The sequence below is a fragment of the Podarcis gaigeae genome (assembly GCF_964106915.1).
Source record: "Podarcis gaigeae genome assembly, chromosome: 12".
NCBI classification, from domain to species: Eukaryota; Metazoa; Chordata; class Lepidosauria; order Squamata; family Lacertidae; genus Podarcis; species Podarcis gaigeae.
This window is the reverse complement of record NC_139688.1, coordinates 46,827,858-46,846,980: the sequence shown is the minus strand read 5'-3', so window position 1 is coordinate 46,846,980 and position 19,123 is coordinate 46,827,858. Positions and strand designations below refer to the sequence as shown.

Sequence of the window (19,123 nt, the reverse complement as noted above, 5' to 3'; positions counted from 1 at the left end):
ACGAGCTCCATCAGCCCCGGTCCTGCAAGGCATCAGGGTGAAATCACCATTGCTCCTGTTGAGGGAGCTGAGGTGATTTTATCCTGCTCCCTCGTGGGGCTGGGCCCAATGCAGCTTGTTCCTCCCTCTGCTTTTCAACATCACATACAGTGATACCTCGGGTTACATAAGCTTCAGGTTACAGACTCCGCTAACCCAGAAATAGTACCTTGGGTTAAGAACTTTGCTTCAGGATGAGAACAGAAATTGTGCTCCGGCAGCGCGGCAGCAGCAGGAGGCACCATTAGCTAAAGTGGTGCTTCAGGTTAAGAACAGTTTCAGGACCTCCGGAACGAATTAAGTACTTAACCCGCGGTACCACTGTATTGCAGAGTTCAGCTGGTGGTACATCACAGTGTTGAAAAGCTGATTATCGCCCAGCCCTGCAACACACCACACATAATTTTATATGCAGCTATACGCAGGAGAGAGGTGGATCAGTCTCAATTTCACTGAAAAGTTTTTATTTTTAAAAAGTTTCAAGTTGTGTACATGAGTGTGTGAGAGAGTGGGGTCACACTTTAACGTTGTCTCCCTCTTGGGATAGTGCTTGTAATGATATTGCTTAGCTATGTGTAAGTCTGTATTCTCCACACCACGAAGCCGTTATTGCTAGGATAACAGATTTATTATTCAGCGTGATTCTGTCAGAATGGACGAAATAGCCTTCTGCCCCATCCTCTCAGCTCATTGTCTGGTGAGCAGTGGCGTAGTGTGGGGGGGTGCAGGGGGGGCCGGCCGCACCGGGCGCAACATCTAGGGGTTAGCGTTAGGGGGCGCAAATCCACAGGTTAGGGGGCGCAAATCCACGGGTTAGGGGGCACAAATTACTTGCCTTGCCCCGGGTGCTGACAACCCACGCTACGCCACTGCTGGTGAGCAGTGGTGCCCTTATTTGGTTGGCATCTGTCTGTCTTGAGAAACAGTGGAGTGGGTCCCCAGGGATGAATTAACAATGGTGCCCAGAAATGGGATATCCCGGCTTTAAATTATATTGGCATTTGTGCCTCATTTCTGGCAATGGAGTTCTATTCATTCCTTTTTTAAATTTCTGTACCGCCCCTCATCCGAGAATCACAGGGCAGTTTACAGGTATAGAAACACAAAAATGCATAGTAACAAAACAAAAAGCACCACTCCTCACACACAGCTTAAACGGACGTAGATGGCTTAATTAACCAAAGGCCTGGGAGAAGTTGGACGTTTTTTTTCCTGGCGCCTAAAGATATTTAACAAAGGCATCGGGTGAGCCTCCTTGTCACATTTCTGCAGTCTCACAGGGCTCACTACATAAGCAGCAACTTCATGAAGGCGCATTAGTAAATGGCACTGTTCCAGATTTAATTCCACCCCCACCCCTCCTCCATTTAAACTTATCTATGACTTTTCACCTAGGTGATTGCTGAAGAATTATCTGGCAACGATGACTATGTTGAGCTTTCCTTCAGTGCACGGAAATTGGATGACAAGGTAAGCCAGCAGTTTGATGTTAACCTGACCGAAAGACATCATAAGAATGCAGACAAATGAGTTTTACTCAGATATCCCCTGCCGCAGCTATTTTTGGAATGCTGATGTTATTAAACATATCAGAGATTTCAAATCAATGCTCATAATAAGGCTTTCCTCAAGTTGCATAGTAATTAGATTAAAAAAAGAGAGAATCCCAATGGAATGTAATTAAGACCACGACAATTCAATTATGCTGAGACCTCATGTGTTTAAAATGCCGCCAATCACATCAGTTGGCTTTTTTTTACAAGCCATCAAAGACATAACATTCCAGATTGATGCCTTAAATTATAAATTTAGGGACTCCGTGGAATAGTTTTGAGTCTGGGCTGTTGTTTTTGTTGTTTTTCTGGATGGTTTTCCTAGCTGCGCATATCAGGCAACAGGGAATTTAATTCCCTTTGTGTGTGTTTGGCACAACTTTTTTGCTCATTTAACCAAACAGTTCTTATTCTGTGGAAAAACTTTATTCTCCATTTCTCTGTACTGTAATGTCTACACAGCGCTAGCAAAATTCTCATCGTTATGAGTGGTGGAGGCGTTGCAAAGATCGGTAGGGGGAGGCAGGAACACAATGCTCTTAACATGCGCGCACACACACAATAGTTTCCAATAAGTGTGGAGTGGAGGGCGTGAAAGCAATGTTTCCAGGTGCACATAGGAGTGGACTGTAGCCATTCATGTATGTGGGGAAAAGGCAAGGGGAGCCTTTGATGGCACCAGTGGTCTGGTAGTTGAACAATCCCAATGACCACAACCTTTGAAAATAACCCTGCTTCTACCAACACCACCTTGGTTGTTCCTTGGTCATGCTTGTGTGCAGCTAAGATTGTTGGCAGCTGGGTTTGACCTACACAGATCACTCCTTTTGATCCAGTTACGCTAATAGATCATATAAGCACAATAACTGAGAATTCCTCATTTAACTTAATGGGAGGTATCTCCTCTATAATTATGAGTTCTCGTTTCAAGAAGCACTGTAAAAGTTTGAGATGTATTGTCAAAAAGAAATAGAAAGGGGAGGGAAGACAAATGGCAATGCAATGAAGGGAATGCGTACTAAATAGTTAAAATGGATGATTACCAGAGAAGCTGAAGGAAGTAAAAAAAGATTAATTGGTTAAAACATAGAGGAAAATGTATAATTGTTTTGGAAAACTAATAAAAAATTTTTTTAAAAAAATATATAATTATGAGCTCTCATCTAGCAACTGGGGGGGGGGGCAGGAGCAGTAATGACCTGTGGCCCTCCAGATATTGTTAGACAACAAGTCCCATCAGTCTCAGGCACCATGGTCAGAAATGATGGGGGGTCTAGCCCAGTTGCACCTAGAGAATAGTGGGTACCCTCTCCCCATTTTGGATGAAGAGCAGCTGTTGGGGTGCCGGCTGCAGGGCCTACTAGTGCTGACATTCCCCTCGCCCCCATCCCCTATGCTGAATGGTAGATTTGGGAACCACTTTTTAAAATAAATCCCATAATGCTGAGCAGTGATGCTGCATTGTGGGTACTATAAGACATTTAAATGTCTACCACTGCCACCACTAATGAGATATGGAGGGTGACTACCATGTTGTTGTTGTTATCGTTTAGTCGTGTCCGACTCTTCGTGACCCCACGGACCAGAGCACGCCAGGCCCTCCTGTCTTCCACTGCCTCCCACAGTTTGGTCAAACTCATGCTGGTAGCTTTGAGAACACTGTCCAACCATCTCATCCTCTGCCGTCCCCTTCTCCTTCTGCCCTCCATCTTTCCCAACATCAGGGTCTTTTCCATGGAGTCTTCTCATGAGGTGGCCAAAATATTGGATTCTCAGCTTCAGGATTTGTCCTTCCAGTGAGCATTCAGGGCTGATTTCCTTAAGAATGGAGGACCCTCTCAATACTGGTACCAGCCTGGAGGGTTGACTCCATTGCTGAGGCTCGTATCTTTCAACCTATGAACTGCTCATGCCTCTGTGCACCTGCTTATTGTACTGAGACCATACATTTAAGTCAGTGGAACTATATTGTCTTGAGGTTCAGGTGTAAATGCTTAAATACTTTGCCTTGCAGTCAAAGATTGTAGGCAATCGGGCAAGTAAAACCATGGGGGAGCAGTGGAAGGTCTGTTCATCTGGGGGAGATTATGACTATGAACAGCATTAGCCTGCAAAGACTGCATATGATTAGTAGTAGCAAATCTAATTAAAACTGCCAGAAATATTTAGGTGGGCAGAGTGTAATGATTTTGTAATTTGACTAAAGTGCAAAGGTTAATAGCATCCTTAAGTTAGGGATCTTTAATCATTCTAACCATCCAGGACCTTTGGTTTTGCCTCTCCTCTGAAAGGTGAATCGTGCTTCATTGGGGAGAGAACTACTAGTTCTCAATCTCCTTTGAAAACCTGCCCATTATATTTAACTCCTTGGCAGGGAGTTTGAGAGGCTAAATTTAAGCGTTTTCACACACACATGCAGGCGAAGCCACACAGCACAAAATTATAGCAGGCTTGTTAGCTGTAGTTTGTGTTCTGGTGGTTGTGCCAAAATATATATATATATTTTTTAAAGCACCCCCCAAATTACAAAAGAGCAGGTGCACCCGTAACTGATTTTCCTTTGTTTCCAAAAATGTGCTCTATAATCTGGCGAAAACAATGCCCTTGCAGGCAGAGTTAACATTATAGCTGTTAAGGTCATTCAGAAGATTTGATCCCAAGTATGTATCAGGAGCAGAGAGAGACAGGAGTTCCACAGCCTTACAAGGAACATCAAAACAGAGGAGAAGATGCACCAGTGGTGTTGTTTTTTTAGAAGACTGTGCTAATGTGTTCGGCAGATGAGCTCTCTCCATCAGTTGAATAAAAGCTGATCCACCCATTCTGTATAATCATGCAGTACAGCTCTCTCAAGATTGTATCACTGGAGAACGTTTGTGAATGCTTACCTGCTTACCACCCTGGAGAAAAACCTTCGCTGCGTTTAGGAAAATGGATAGGCTAGAACTGACGTCTCTCTCATTCTGATGTTCAAGCCTTGAGTGCCATTGCTTGCACAGCCAAAACAGCACTACTATCTCACAAGGGGTAGATAGCAGCAGGATTGGGGGAGCCCCATGTTTTGCAGGAGATACAATCTTTAAGAACCTTTAACCCACCAAGGTGGAAACCCAAACACACATCCCAATGAGAACTGAGTTCACTCAGTGGTTGTTGTATGTTGCAGGTGGGTGGGGGTGAAATGGAAAGCCAGATACAGTGGTACTTCAGGTTATGAACTTAATTCGTTCAAGAGGTCCTTTCTTAACCCGAAACCGTTCTTAACCTGAGGCACGCTTTCGCTAATGGGGCCTCCTGCCGCTGCCTTGCCACCGGCGCGCCATTTCCGTTCTCATCCTGGGGCAAATTTCAAAACCCGAGGTACTCCTTCCGGGTTAGTGGAGTTTGTAACCTGAAGCGTTTGTAACCCAAGGTACCACTGTACAAGAGAGAATGTCACAGAATGCTTCACGCTGCCTTATCTTGCTGCAGCTCTCACTTGGGAAGTTTTTTTACAAGCATTTAAATGTAAATTTAAATCCCCAGAGTAATGCACCCTCATGATTATTATGGCTAAGTAAGAGGATTCTTTGTTAAAATAAGACTATTACATGATAATTCAGGATCAGGGCAGATTAATCTTGAGTAACGTAGGCTTACCTGTCTTCATAGGCCTTGGTTGGCATTGTAGATATCTGACTGAAAATGGGTTTCTTTTAGGGGAAGAGAAAGCTCTAGGAGAAATAAGGTGGTGGGGGGTGCTCCTTCTCACTCTACCCAGCAATTGCAGCTTCCTTTTGGGGTGCTGTTCTGCACCCCAAAAGAAGGGATGAGCAAGAGAAAGAGAGAGAAAAGAAAAGCCTTGTGTACCTTTGTGTCAGAACAAAGAGCTTGAGAGAGGGCTTATCCACACTTCCCTTTTGCCTCACCCTTTCCATGCACAGGTCCACACTTACATAAAAACTCTGTGTCCGGGTATGTCTGTGTGTTGTTGTTGTTTTCATCCTGGAGTTTCCCCCGTGAAACGCTGCTCTTTGGCGTTCAATCGGAGCAAACATCAGTTCATGTTTTTCATAGTTTACTTGCTCCCATTGAGTTTTAAAGAGAGTGTTTTTGTGGGGAATCCTCTGGAGCAAAAGAAAAGGTGGCTGGGGGACGGGCCTGGGTCACTGAGCTTTAAAGCATGGAACATGCCTGGAAAGAGCAAACACAGGCGCTCATCATCCCAGGCAGCTGCTGCAGTTCAAATGCCCTGACTGTGCCATCATCATAATTTTCATCATTTTTAATTTGTATACCTCCTTTCTATCTTACAATACTCAAGGCGGTTTACAAGCTGAAGAAACAAAAAATGTACATCTGATAACAATCTAGGTAAAGGTAAAGGTACCCCTGCCCGTGCGGGCCAGTCTTGACAGACTCTGGGGTTGTGCGCCCATCTCACTCAAGAGGCCAGGGGCCAGCGCTGTCCGGAGACACTTCCGGGTCACGTGGCCAGCGTGACATCGCTGCTCTGGTGAGCCAGAGCCGCACACGGAAACGCCGTTTACCTTCCCGCTGGTAAGCGGTCCCTATTTATCTACTTGCACCCGGAGGTGCTTTCGAACTGCTAGGTTGGCAGGCGCTGGGACCGAGCAGCGGGAGCGCACCCCGCCGCAGGGATTCGAACCGCCGACCTTTCGATCGGCAAGTCCTAGGCGCTGAGGCTTTAACCCACAGCGCCACCTGCGTCCCGATAACAATCTAATGCAATACAAAAACGTGATAATAAAGCATAACTTTAAAATAGGCAACCTCCATCAAAAAGTATCATTCAACAATCATTAAAGGTAAAGGGACCCCTAACCATTAGGTCCAGTCGTGACCGACTCTGGGGTTGCGGCGCTCATCTCGCTTTATTGGCTGAGGGAGCCAGCGTACAGCTTTCAGGTCATGTGGCCAACATGACTAAGTCGCTTCTGGAGAACCAGAGCAGCGCACGGAAATGCTGTTTACCTTCCTGCCAGAGTGGTACCTATTTATCTACTTGCAGTTTGAGGTGCTTTCAAACTGCTAGGTTGGCAGGAGCAGGGACCGAGCAACAGGAGCTCACCTTGTCACGGGGATTCGAACCGCTGACCTTCTGATCGGCAAGTCCTAGTATCTGTGGTTTAACCCACAGCGCCATTAGAATAGTATAAAATAATAATATCAACATATAAAAGTTAAACAGAAATCCGCTCAACAGTTACAATAATATCTAAACTATAATCAATAAAACAACAGCAAGCCATAGTACATAAAACAATACAATACACATTGAGAAGCAGAGAGTGGGGCAAGGCAGGTGGAAGGAGGCCTTGCCTGATGGAGTCTCTCCCCTCATGCTGATGCCCCTTTTGGCCTTCCCACCTGCCTGATCCTTCAGCTGCAGGTTTACCTGATGGTAGCGATTGGCCTGAGAAGCCACCCACCATTTTAAATTTACCATGATGCCCTGGGTGGCACTATGTCAGAGCAGTATGAGCAATTTTAAATGGCAGGGAATCAAAGTTGTTCGTCGTCGATCCTGGTGCTTCTACTACCCACTGCCAGTAAGCCCTGCTGGTGTCAATCGGATTCACCAGGATGCAGTTTGCCAGGAGTCCCCTCAAACCTGGAGGTGGCCCTCTAGGTGTCCATCTCCCTGGATGGAAATACAGTTGACTCACAACTTGTGCGGGAATTACATTCTGGAGAACTAGGAAGGTCTCGCGCAAGTTTAGGGAGGCTCTTGCAAGATCTGGTGGTGGTGACTGGGAGCGGCCACCGAGACCATATAACACCAGTCTTGAAAGACCTACATTGGCTCCCAGTACGTTTCTGAGCACAATTCAAAGTGTTGGTGCTGACCTTTAAAGCCCTAAACGGCCTCGGTCCAGTATACCTGAAGGAGTGTCTCCACTGCCATCGTTCAGCCCAGACACTGAGGTCCAGCGCCGAGGGCCTTCTGGCGGTTCCCTCTCTGCGAGAAGCCAAGTTACAGGGAACCAGGCAGAGGGCCTTCTTGGTAGTGGCACCTGCCCTGTGGAACGCCCTTCCACCAGATGTCAAAGAGAACAACAACTACCAGGCTTTTAAAAGACATCTGAAGGCAGCCCTTTTTAGGGAAGCTTTTAATGTTTGATGTATTACAGTATTTTAATATTTTTTTGGAAGCCACCCAAAGTGGCTGGGGAAGCCCAGCCAGATGGGCAGGTATAAATAATAAATTATTATTATTATTATTATTATTATTATTATTATTATTATTATCTTGGACAGCCACGCAAGGTCTCGCAAAAGCCTCTCAGCCGCGAGCAAGCAACTCTGAGAACTTAAGAGCTCTTTCCATGCAGGGAAAATCTGATGGAGAAAGAGCTTTAAATCTCTCCACCTTGTGTGTGCTTAATTTGTGCAGTTTCGGGTGGCCCGCCGCCAAGCGTGTAAATCTGCAATCGTACAATTTAAAGGTGCACAAGTTGTGAGTTGACTGTATGGAAACTGGCGGTCAAAATTAGCAGGATGGCAGCAAAAGTGGCAACAGATAAATAAGTAGTTTTCCATGGTGTACACAACTGTACACAATAAACTACGTAGGAATAAGGACTACATGTTTTAATTTAATGCAATTTAATGAAACTTCAATCCCACCTTTGCTCCTTTGAGCTTAAGGCTTACATTGTTCTGTTCTTCCCTATTTTCTCCTTACAGCGGCCTTGTGAGGTGGGTTAGGCTGAGAGAAAAAGGCAGGCCCAGGGTCACCCAGTGAGTTTCATGGTGGAGCAAGGATTTGAACCATGGTCTCCCAGGTTCTAGTCCAACACTCTACACTACACCATACTGTGTACTTGGCAGTTATTTTGTACCTAGTACCTAATTCTGCCTTTATGCAGTACGACAGAATAAACACTTTTCTCTCGCTTGGATGGGCACCAAACAATACTTTCAATGCCAAATTAAAATCCACGATAAACCTATGATAAAATATTTGCATGCCTATCTTCCCAGAAAATTGTATATGTTTGGCATATACACGTACATATGTTGTTATTGATAGAGTTATAAAAATATTGTGAAACTAGAATGCTGCTAAACCTTTTATTTCTATAAAGAGGTCTTCTCCTGCTGTGGCACAACAAAATGAAATTGAACATGCTATTAGGCCCAGTTTACCAGCTTAATAAACATTTTGGAAATATTATTAACTCTGAATGGAGATCTGCTGAATCAGAGCAAGCAGAAAAATATTTCCTTAAGCAAGAGTTATTCTGGATTGTTACCAGGCAATAATAGTATCAGAAGCTGTGTTTATAACATTACTTTATAAATAATTAGTGTTTGCATTATGCATTTAAAGAGCTTTTATGAAACAATGTATCCTAGTTTCCTCTCCTCTCCCTTGGCAGAGTCTAATTATTAAAGATGAGTGTGTAATTCAAATTGCCCAGGGTGAGCCCTCTTATTTTCTGTTATTTAAATTTTGGTCCAGTACATCGGCTTATCATATCGTATATCAACATTCCCCACCAGGCTAAACATATTTTGTTTTCCCACTACACTACAGTCTTGCCTTTTAAGGGAAGGGAGGGGGAAAGGAGAATGAGCTTTAATTAGTTTGGGATCAAATTCATAAATACGTTCTACAGAAAATGTAACTGGACTTCCTTGCTGCTGAAGCGGAAGGACCTCAGCTCAGTAGCAGAGCATGTGTCTTGTATGCAGAAAGTCACAGGCTCCATCTTCAAAATCTCTCGTTAGGAAAATACTGGGACCATGCTGGGATAGATGGACCAAATAGTCTGTGTGCTGGTCCCGGGGCGGTTACCGTGACGCATGGTCAAAGTCTGGTCCTGGGCCGAGGGTCTGGAGACTGTCCACCAAGGATGAAGCGGGCTCCAAGGCAAGGAGCCAGGCATGGTCAGGAACTCCGGAAGAGCAGGTCAGGGTGCTGGCAGGAACAGGTTTCCAGCGATGCTGCTCCCTCAACCTGGGACTGAGCTGACTGGCCTTTATCTCCTCTGAGGCCTAGGGCGGTCCCGGCCCACAGGTGACTTGCCTCTCCTGGCCTTAAGGTGAGCACTCCTCCTGAGAGAACCTAGTTCCCTCCGCCTCTCTGCCCTGAGCCTCTGCAGCTCAGGAGAGGCTGGAGGGTTACTGGACCCAGAGGCAACCTCACCTTCCCCTGACAGGGCTGGGAGAGGCGCACCTGCAGGCAATGGGTCCTCAATCACCTCCGGAGCCAGAGTGGATTCATCTGGTGTCTGCTCCTGAGGATCCGGCACAGGTCCAGGCGCTTCAGATTCAAGGCCCTGCCCAGCTCAGCCGGCCCTGGAGGCGGGAACTCCTGTGCAGGCTGGGATTCCTCCAGTTCAGCTTCTGAATCAGATTCCCAGGCCATCACAGTCTGATTCAGGATAAGGCAGCTTCCAGTGATCTTAAGTTAATTTGTTTCTACAGTGGCAGCATGCTACTCAGAAATTTTAGCATTGTACAAGGTGCCATTAAAATTTGAGAGCCCAAAGTCTGGCGCTGTGCAAGGCCAAAATCTGATGCCCCCCACCGAGCCCAAAGCTGCCTTTCCAAAGCTGGGTAATCAAGGCTCCGGGTTTCGAGAAGGAGGTGTAAGGGCTCTGGAAGGGTCCTAGAGCCCTTCTGTCTCCTTCCCAAAGCTGCCGAAAGCTAACTATGCTTTGGGAAGGAGGTGGGGAACTCTAGGACCTTGCCAGAGCCCTCACACTTCCTTCCCAAAGCAAGGGCTTACTAGGCTTTGGGAAGGAGGTGGGAAGGTACCCCCTTGGCTCAGCATCCCGGGGGGGACCAGTCATGCTTCCCTAAATCCGCCTCTGCTGCAACTCTCATTGGCCCCAGCAATCCTGGGAGATGTAGCCCAAAGTGTCTGGAGTGTACCAGGTTGGCGGAGCCTGCCATATAGGGTTGAATCCAGATTTAGTCATAAAGTTCCATAGATTTCAATGGGTCTACTCTAACTATAACTTAAGTCTGACTCCAGCCCTATGGGTGAAGCAGCCTTCATAATGCAAATCAATAGACTAAAAGGCCAGAGTTAAACAACACCGTGTCTCAACAAACCTGAAAACAGTGCTACGAATCTTGCTGCAATTTATAGTCACGGGAAACCTGACAAGAAGGGACAGATTGAGAGCCACTCTATGGTTGAAGGAGCAGGTGTTCTCCTCTTCACCACACACATAATGTTGCCTTTGGTGTGGGCATTCCATATGGATGTGCCGTTGTGCAGGTGTCAAATTCACATGAATGCTTGCCTTTGGAAGCAGAAGAATTTCACAAATCTGGTATTTGTATGACTGAACGTTCTATGATGCTTTCTGGAACTGAAAAACAGCCAGGTGGGAGGTTACTCTGTTCAGAAGCAGGATTCTGGCTATATGTGAGGAAGATTTAGCAACTGAAAAATAACTGGATGCAGCCTTCAAATAAAGGGTTGTTCGCAAAGTAGGACATATTGCCACACTCCCATCCTAGTGACTTGACTCTCACCTCCTAGAGAGGCACATCTAGAACCCTCTCTGACAGAGGCCTTTGTCTTATTGGATTGCCATCCACCGTAAGTCAAAATCAGGGCCACCCGGAAGAAAGCAGGCATATTTACTCAGAGATTAAAGAGAAACAGGTCACATCCACACCATACATTTAAAGCACTATTTTACCACTTTAACAGTCATGAATCCTGGAGTTGGTGGTGCTGAGAATTACTAGGAGATGGCTCTCATCCCCCCAAAGAGCTTCAATTCCCAAAGAGTTCCCTGTTGTTGTTGTTGTTGTTGTTGTTTAGTCATTTAGTCGTGTCCGACTCTTCGTGACCCCATGGACCAGAGCACGCCAGGCACTCTTGTCTTCCACTGCCTTCCGCAGTTTGGTCAAACTCATGTTTGTAGCTTCGAGAACACAGTCCAACCATCTCGTCCTCCGTCGTCCCCTTCTCCTTGTGCCCTCCATCTTTTCCAACATCAGGGTCTTTTCCAGGGAGTCTTCTCTTCTCATGAGGTGGCCAAAGTATTGGAGCCTCAGCCATCTGTCCTTCCAGTGAGCACTCAGGACTGATTTCCTTCAGAATGGAGAGGTTTGATCTTCTTGCAGTCCATGGGACTCTCAAGAGTCTCCTCCAGCATCAGAGTGCTGGAGGAGAACAAGAATTCCCTAGGAAGAAGGGTTGACAAAGCACTCTACAAACTGTAGCTCTGCTACAGTTCTTTCCTGACAACTCTAGCACTCTTAACAAAGTACAGTTCCCATTATCCTTTGGGGGAAGCCATGACAGTTAAAGTCGTATCGTGGGGCTTCTAAATGCATGGTACAGATTTGGCCATAGTGTGGCCATGTGTCCTACTAGAAAGAGTTGTGTCCTCTGTTCCAAGGTCTGTCAGAGGATAGTCCTGTATTTGAAGGCATCCTATGTTTGAAAAGCAACCTACTTGAAGGCTGCATTTAAGATAGCAAACCAGACCAAGCTACAGCAGGGGCCTGGAAGTTTCCTCTTAGCAGACTGAGAAGGGACACTGATCTCACTATGGTGAGATGCAATGTGCTTCTATTTAAATTATAGGAATTATTTCTAAACATACAGGTGTGCGCATAAACAAGCATATGCAAATTTTATGCAACTCTTCTTCCTCTTTTGGTGATATATTTTGGTAATGTCACTCTGCAATGGAATGAACTTTCATTTTCCTTTAGCAGGGGAGCAGAGAGATTGTGTGGATAAAATCAAATAAGCCTGGAAGAATAACAATCTATATGTTTCGATTTCAGGATTTCTTCAGCAAATCCGATCCATTTCTGGAAATTTTTCGGATGAATGATGATGCCACTCAGCAGCTTGTCCACAGGACTGAGGTGAGAAATGAGCCCATTTTGAAATCAGCTGGACACAGCTGTCTATGGCAGGGAAGAGAGGGCTCTTTTTGTTTTTACTTACCTCAAACTTTCTAGGATGTTCAAAAGCAACCCACTTTTACTTCATTTCGCATTATTGTGCCGCCCCTCCCTTGATAGGCTTATAATTTTGGTTGCTGTGGGGGAGATTTAGGGTCTTTTGAAATAATATAAAGTACCAGACCAGGGGTCAGCAAACTTTTTCAGCAGGGGGCTAGTCCACTGTCCCTCAGACCTTGTGGGAGGCCAGACTATATTTTGAAGAGGGAGAAAAACACGAATTCCTATGCCCCACGAATAACCCAGAGATGCATTTTAAATAAAAGCACACATTCCACTCATGTAAAAACACTAGGCAGGCCCCACAAATAACCCAGAGATGCATTTTAAATAAAAGGACACATTCTACACATGTAAAAACACGCTGATTCCCTGACCATCCGCAGGCTGAATTGAGAAGGCGATTGGGCCGGATCCGGAACCCGGGCCTTAGTTTGCCTACCCATGTCCTAGACTTTTAGTGCTTTGCCAGTGTCTTGTGTGCTGGGGCTGCCCTCTGGATAATGGTACTGCTGTTGCTTACAAGGATTGTGCAGGGACTGTGCAAGAATGCCAGCAGAGCCATTCCAGTCTCACTAAGTGACAGTGATGCCAGTGTTGGGTGTGGGTGTGGGTGTGGGTGTGTGCTCCTCTGTAGCACTGCCTCACACGCCAACCACTTATGACTACTGTTGGCATGGATCCAGCAAAACTCGCATAATATCCTGTCCCCATGTAGTTGAAGAGAAGTAGCCTTGCTGAACAGGAACAAAAGGAAACACTTTGCTCTGGTCTGGGAAGAAAGCAGTACCCCATTACAGTGGTACCTTGGGTTAAGAACTTAATTCGTTCTGGAGGTCTGTTCTTAACCTGAAACTGTTCTTAACCTGAAGCACCACTTTAGCTAATGGGGTCTCCTGCTGCCGCTGCACGATTTCTGAAGCAAAGTTCTTAACCTGAGGTAATATTTCTGGGTTAGCAGAGTCTGTAACCTGAAGCATATGTAACCTGAAGCGTATGTAACCCAAGGTACCACTGTAATCGGGAGGATGTGTTTCTGCACCCTCATTCCACTCGGAAAGGGGACTACACTTCAAAGAAGTGATCTAAACAAAGGTGGATGGGAGGGGGAAATAAAAAGTTGTATGAACTTCTTGGGCATTGCTCTGTGGAAGAAGAGGCAGTTTTGCCATTCTGCTCTGTCACGTCAGCAGTCCTGCGCTTCAGTAGCACATTAAGCATGTGCCTGGCCTCAGGAGAAGTAAGCAAGCAATAGTAATGCACAAAATGGTGCAGTTGCTGGGGGGAATGTAGCTATGTCAGGGTCGCAGCCATGTATTGGATAGTACCAGTCACGTCACAAATGATTAGCAGCCCACCTCTTTCCATTTCCCTGCTCACGTGATCATTTGGGGAAGGTTATTCAAGACTTCCACTGAGGCTCCTCAAGTTGTATGTTTAAAGTGATGGGTGGTGGGTGCTTTCTTTCCTCTCGTTTCTTAATCCATCTTTATTCTAGTGTTTCCACAATAGTGAGCTATGTTGTTGCCAACAGTACTCTGAAATATATATATATATTAGCATTTGTTGAAGAGCGCTCATAGCAGAAGTGATTCAGTAGGCAAGGTGAGATGATAATAATAATATTGTCATCAGATGTCAAAGCGATAAACAACTACCTGACATTCAGAAGACATCTGAAGGCAGCCCTGTTCAGGGAAGTTTTTAATATGTGACATTTTAGTGTATTTTTCATCTCTGTTGGAAGCCGCCCAGAGTGGCTGGGGAAACCCAACCAGATGGGCGGGGTACAAATAATAATAATAAATAATAATAATAATAATAATAATAATAATAATAATAATAATAATAATAAATTATTTATACCCCATCAATCTGGCTGGGTTTCCCCGGCACTCTGGGCGGCTTCCAACAAAACACCAAAATACAATAACCTATTAAACATTAAAAGCTTCCCTAAACAGAGCTGCCTTCAGATGTCTTCTGAAAGTTTGGTAGTTATTTTTCTCTTTGACATCTGGTGGGAGGGCGCTCCACAGGGCGGGCGCCACTACCGAGAAGGCCCTCTGCCTGGTTTCCTGTAACTTGGCTTCTCGTAGCGAGGGAGCCGCCAGAAGGCCCTCGGCGCTGGACCTCAGTGAGAGGTGGCTTTTTAGGTCCGAACAGATATATAGCCACCAGTAGCCATTATTCTGTGCATCGCCAGTCGCATTCAGAGCCTGAAATGTCAATTTGAGGGACATTTGTTACTTCCCTATTTCCTCCAAATGAGATAGACATTCTTCACTCCTCACACACCATGCTATTTAACAAGCATTGGACTTCTTGAGCTGCTCCAAGGGGAGAGCTTATCTAGGTTTGCAGGCAGCTCCCTCACCTGAAACATGTACCACCTGCCATAGGCTTTCAACTCCTTTGACAACAGGTAATTCTCCTCTCTATGTTCCTATACAGGGTGAGTCTTTTACATGTGTAGTCTGTATCCATGGGGCCTCTTTTAAAGGACTCGCCCTGTATGTGTTTGCCCATATGTTAGCAAAGCAGCATCGTTCTGCTGTCACTCCTTGATTCCATTGCACAGTGCTCCAACAATGTTGGCTGGCTTAGATCATATAACAGGGATAGAACATGAGGAAAACTCCAGTGTTTAATTGGAGAGCATGGTCAGTAGTTAGGAGAGTGTGAATTTCCCCCCACAGCTAGTAAATTTGCCCATAAAGCAAATTTATTTTCTCTCTTTAGATTGTTGTTTCAGACTTTTCAATCCTTATCTTGTTTTCCCATTTTGTGTTCTGTTTTCTCATTTTGTGATGTACAATCCTTTGGGTTTGTTTGTTTTTTAACTGACTCCCACTGATTTTAATGGACTTTGGAAAGGCGTCAAAAGACAAAATAAATTATCAAATAGAGCATAACAAGAAGCATGCTCAATATTATGTTGACTTGATTGCCTAGCATATAGCCACAAAAAATATACCAAAAAATGAATAATGCCTAAAGATACTGTTTCTTTTGCTCAGTTAAAAAAATTGTGATAATAGAACTTCATTTGCAAGTGATAATTATTGGTGTTTAGCATTTTGGTTTTGAAATATGTTTATAGTCCTTTTCTTCTCGTTCATAGGTGGTGATGAATAACTTAAATCCAGCCTGGAAGTCATTTAAGGTGTCTGTAAATTCACTCTGCAGCGGAGATCAGGATCGCAGGCTGAAGGTTGGTGGTCTCTTATCAAGTGTGGAACAAGTTTTTTTCCTATTAAAAAAACATTTTCTTTAAAAACTTTGAAATTAAAGACTGCCACTAAACACACACACACACACATCCACTCCTTTGACTTGAAGTACATCATCTTGCAGAATTATTTATGCTTTGGCAGTTTGAATTGAAACCCACACAGCAGTACATTTCCTTAATGATTGTGCATAATATTGTAAAAGGTCTCTCAGTGTAACACCACTTAAGCCAACAAAATTGAAATATTTCAGAAAGCAAAAATAAGGGGCCTACATGTGTCCATCAGCTTTGCAGGCATGCTGCTCAAAAACTGATCTATCTAAAATCCGAACAATATTAGAGCAATCGGGCTGCGTTGTTCCCCCTATGCCCTCCTTTCACACGAAAAGGGTTATCTTCAGGTCAAGTGAATTAATACAAAGAGAAAATAGCTTGATCTAAAACCACCCTGGAGTTTTAATGTGAGTTTGGGATCAGCTCTGGAATCTGATTCTGGAACTGCAGGTCTCCTTCTTCCCCCAGAGACAAGAAAGTATCAGTGAGGTGGGGTGGGGTTTGGGGGTGGGGGTGGGGGTACTGTGTCCGTTCCTCGTTGAAGGCAGGTCTAGACAGCAACACACAGACACACACTGCATGTGCACACGAAATCTATGCAGATCAGTTGAGGGAGAGAGCTATTGCCCTCTCTTTTTCTCATCAAACAATCAAGCTGATCAACAGGGAAGGGTCAGTTTTCACCCTTCTGCCCTGTGCCCACTTGTCAGGAGCCGGAGCCGGTTCAGCAATAAAACACCTGGTGTCAGTGAACTCTTTATTCAAAGAAACCAAAACAACTCAGACCTAGCGATTGCAGCAACTCTTCCCATTAGGTCTCGCCAGAGCGAGGCAGTTGTGAGGATTGAAGGCCCCTGCCTTCCACTGCTCTCTAAGGCTTCTCCTCCCTTGGGTCCTTCCCCAGCCACCTGAGGCTCCTTCATCTCGTCTCTCTTCATTTCTCTGTATGTTCTGGGAGACCAGGGGGAAGCGGGGCTGGACGTTCCCTGGATTCTTCAGCAGCCTGCTTCATCTCTGTCTGCTGGCCACCTTCCTCTCCTGCCTCAGAGTCTGGACTGCTCTCTGCCACAGCCTCTTTCTGCTCACTAAACCCTGTTGCTTCAGCTTCTGACACCTTCTCCTCCCAGTCTGTCCCCTCTTCTCCCTCTTCTCCCTCTGACCACTCCCCATTGTCCCACCACCAATCCCCTGGCTCTGAACCTTCTTTCTCTGGGGGTTCCCCAGCTGGTGCCTCCCAACACTCCCCTTTTCTTTTCTTTTTGCAATCACCTGTAGGATCTTGGAGGGCAACAGAAATTATTTGCTTGGGATGCTGGATGAGCCCCTTGACTTGGAGGTTAGCCAACCCTTACCTAAAGGAAGCCTGAGCTCTCTTCAGTTTTTTCTCGCCTGTAGTGGAAAAGTCAGCTGAAAGGGACTGCAGGGCCCTGCAACTAGAGGTGGGGGAGGCAAACCTAACCTAATTCACACTTTTCGAAGCAAGGTGTGAACTGAAACACAGCCTTTTGTTGAAATTCACACTTCTCCAAATCTGGCAGTGCAGTTCCCCAGCCAAACAACATGTACAAAAGTGTGGATACTAGTGTAAAGTGTGTGTATATAAATGGCACATTTGTGAAAATAACATATGAAAATGCATGATGATAGGGGGGGGTGTCGCTTTCAGAAATGTGTATATTTCGCAAAATTGCAAGCAACTGTGTGCATATCGGGAGAAATTCATACTCCTGTTGGCTGTTCTGCCATGATGTCTATAGTCTTTTCTACACTCATAAAGGCTCCGCAAATGATTTGGAAATGTATGGTTCTAAGCCTCCACTCTCCCGACACTCTCCCCACTGCAAAAGTTGCAGCTGAACTCGTGATCCGAACTGGCTCATGTCCCCTATATCATGGGCAGTGGTTACTATAATTCCCAATATATTGTGCAAAGGACTCGTTGGTTTAATTACTAGTATAGATTTGTGTCAATTAATCTGCCTCAGAGACACTTTGAAGATCAAAAGACAGTGTAAGCGGCGTCTATTAGCTGGTCTAATAACTTGGATTTCTCGGGAGATGTGCTATCAGGGAAATAGAATAACGGCACCACTCTTTGGGTCTCCAAGGACTCTTCTGTTTTAGAGACATGGCAGGCTGAGGGTGAAGGGTGGCAGTGAATAGCTCCTGCCCATAATGGGATGTGGGCGTTCCGAGCCTCGCTCTCTCTGCTTGGCTGGCTTCTGGCAGGCAAGCGTGTTCTTTCAGCCTGACAGGTGCTTTTTCTCCAGATCACTGCCACAGCCCCACTGTGTTTTCAGAAACAGAGCACTTACAGCCTCTTGACACGCTGATGAGTCTGTAGACCTGGGCAGAAGATGCAGCAAGTAAACAAACGAATGATGCTGGACGTCTCGAGCCCCTGAGGCTGTGAGCCTTTTCAGAGACAGTGGGGGTTCCAAAGGTTGTTTCTGCACCTGATCCTGGTTGGGCGAAGGAGAAAGAAACTGATTCTCACTCCCCACCTGTCAGGGGACTGCCATCAAGGGGGGGGGGGAGAGGGAGGTAGGGACGTACAGAGAGCCTCCCACTTTGATCAGCAGTAACACTTCGTCAAAGACGGGTGTCCCTCAGGGGAAACGTAAGAAGAAAGGTGGGGAGAGGGGAGGCAGAGGCTCACAGACAGAGGTCCAGGACCTCTTCTGAAGGAGGGCGGGGAGCAAAAGTCTTTGTTCCCCCTTGCCTGCCTTCCCGGGAGAGTGGAGAAACGCAGCCCGGACGGCTTTTGAAGGCAGGCGGGGGGGGGGGAGCAAAGACTTTTGCCACCCGCCCGCCTTCAGAAGAGGTCCTGGACCTCTTCTGAAAGCCGGCGGGGGGCAAAAGTCTTTGCTCCCCCCTGCCTGCCTTCCCGGGAGAGCCGTCCCGGACGGCTTTAAGAAGTCCTCTGCTGTCCCGGGGTTTTTTTAAAATGCTGGGGGTGGGAAGAAAAGCCCTTGTCCCCCCCCCCAGCCTTCAGAAGAGGTCGGGGGACAGACTGTCCCCGGACCTGGTCTGAAGGTGGTTTCCATAGGAACGCATTGATTGATTTTCAATGCATTTCTATGGGAAACCGTGCTTCGCAAGACGAAAAACTCGCAATACGAAAAAACTTTCGGAACGAATTAATTTCGTCTTGCGAGGCACCACTGTATTTGGAGAGGGGTGGAGGGAGCTTCCTAAGTACAGTGGTACCTCGGGTTAAGTACTTAATTCATTCCAGAGGTCCGTTCTTAACCTGAAACTGTTCTTAACCTGAAGCATCACTTTAGCT

General features: G+C 45.9%; 1 protein-coding gene across 5 annotated transcripts in view; it reads left to right on the top strand.

The window, feature by feature from the left end:
• CPNE4 (copine 4) overlaps nt 1–19,123 on the top strand; it is a 276,677-nt gene that overhangs the window by 196,124 nt on the left and 61,430 nt on the right. For all 5 annotated transcript variants that reach the window (XM_083705875.1, XM_083705876.1, XM_083705873.1 and 2 more), the window contains 3 exons: nt 1,435–1,509; nt 12,363–12,446; nt 15,670–15,759. In XM_083705875.1, coding sequence (XP_083562001.1) covers nt 1,435–1,509; nt 12,363–12,446; nt 15,670–15,759 — 249 coding nt within the window. The remainder of the gene's footprint in view (nt 1–1,434; nt 1,510–12,362; nt 12,447–15,669; nt 15,760–19,123) is intronic.